The 1,763-nt window shown below is 45.8% G+C and overlaps 1 protein-coding gene across 1 annotated transcript in view; it reads right to left on the bottom strand.

Annotated features, from left to right (window-relative positions):
* Positions 1-247: 247 nt before the first annotated feature.
* The window catches only part of rassf10b (Ras association domain family member 10b), a 3,423-nt gene continuing 1,907 nt past the window's right edge, over positions 248-1,763 (bottom strand). The window contains exon 2 of the mRNA XM_077592109.1: positions 248-1,115. Within this exon, the coding sequence (XP_077448235.1) occupies positions 609-1,115 (507 nt within the window). The 3' untranslated portion in view covers positions 248-608. The remainder of the gene's footprint in view (positions 1,116-1,763) is intronic.

Genomic DNA, 1,763 nt, shown 5'->3' with positions numbered 1-1,763 from the left:
AGTACTTACTGTTACTACTACTTTATTTTCTCTATTCCTTCTGTCACGTACTGTTCTGTGTGATCTCCAAATGACTACTACTTTAAACGCAAGGATAAAATAAAAAATAGAAAAAATTGGCAGCACATTGTAGTACGTACTTGTATTTAGAAATATGTCCAGCGGTGGGCAGTACATGCCCTTGTTATTCCTAAATGAATGTTATCTGTAACGGGCCGTATATGGCCCGCGGGCCGAGGTTGAAAAACATGTACACACACGATCCGGGGGCGGGGCGAGCACACGAATCCCGTTTCGGCCAAACGTCCGTTCGGCGAATTGTCCGTCGGCCAAACGTCCGTCGGCGGAACGTCTTTCTGCGAATCGTCCGAGTACCAGAAAGACTATACTCAGAGATAGAGTCGAGACCTGATCTAGTTTGGAACAATGTTCCCACTCGAGCATTTCAATCCAGATACAGTACGTGGTTTATTCATCCATCCAGTGTTGTGGGGTCCTGCAACCTATTCAAGCAGACTAAACCCTAAACTGGTCGAATTCGTGGAATTCCGGAGTAGGAAATGCGGAGTGTTTTTTGAGTCTGGTCCAGGTTTCGAGCTGATCCAGTTCTAAACCAGCGATTGGTAGATGGTGAGACTGTCTGACTCCTGGCTGTGGAGGGAGCTTAAGCCCGTGTCCGAGTCGTCGTCGTTCCCTCTGTGACATTTGGAGTAACCCCTGGCTTGCTCCACCCACTCGCTCTTCCTCTCCAAAGCACATCTCCTCGTGTCCACTTCACCCGCCCCCCTTTGGTCGTCGGCCCCATCCTCCGCCAAAGTCAAAGAGTTGATTTTCTCCTGCAAATCCCTCATCTCCTCCTGACGGCTGCCGCAAATCTGCCGGCTCAGCTCCAAATCTTTCCTAATAGCCTCCAAATCCGAGCGGAGGGCCAGGCCCGCGTACTGAGTGGCGTCCAGCAATACCCTTAGCTTCTCCTTCACGAACATCTCGTCTCGGCCCCTAACGAAGGACCGGGACGGCTCGCCCTCCTCCTCCCCGGGTCTCACCTGTGCAGGGCCTTCGTCCAGCTCTTCCTCCACCTGCCCCGTGAAAATGTCCACGAGCGCTTCATGACACTGGGGGGAAAAAATCAAATGATGTCACTAATCATTCGCTCCCATCAAGCTAAATTGGAACAGATGTCTCGCTGTCAAAGGCTGCCGACATAAAAAAAATGCACATCCAACACAAGTATATGTATACTGTACTGATTTTTATTATTTTTAATGTTGTTATTTTCCATATAATAATTCCAATTAATAAATCATTATCAATTTGTTTTTGGATTTCATTGTTTTTTCTTCTGACACTCATTGCCACCTATTGTTTTTAACTACTGTGGGCAGATAGCGGTGCTTAAAATATTAAGGTGGCACACTATTTATAAAAGCCATCATTTCAGGATATCATTATACTATTGTTTTAAAGCGCATAGAAAGAAACTATTTGTCATGATTTGCCTTTGGCTGCAAAGCGAAGTGGAACCCATGAGCAGGAAGGGAAATGCTGGTGCTCAACTTTGGAATTTTAATGAAAAATAGCGATACTAATACTCAAAACGGGGACAAAATTAACTAAATAAAAACTAAACAGGGGAGACGCACTTACGGAAACAAGAAACAATACTCCAATCAAGACGTACCAAAACACAGGGTTGAAATACACAGACAGGAGTTGATGACAAATCACAAACACCAGTCACACAAGGGAAGGAGAGCCAAGAG

This window comes from Stigmatopora argus, chromosome 2, assembly GCF_051989625.1.
Source record: "Stigmatopora argus isolate UIUO_Sarg chromosome 2, RoL_Sarg_1.0, whole genome shotgun sequence".
Taxonomy (NCBI): Eukaryota; Metazoa; Chordata; class Actinopteri; order Syngnathiformes; family Syngnathidae; genus Stigmatopora; species Stigmatopora argus.
This window is presented reverse-complemented; position numbering and strand designations above follow the sequence as displayed.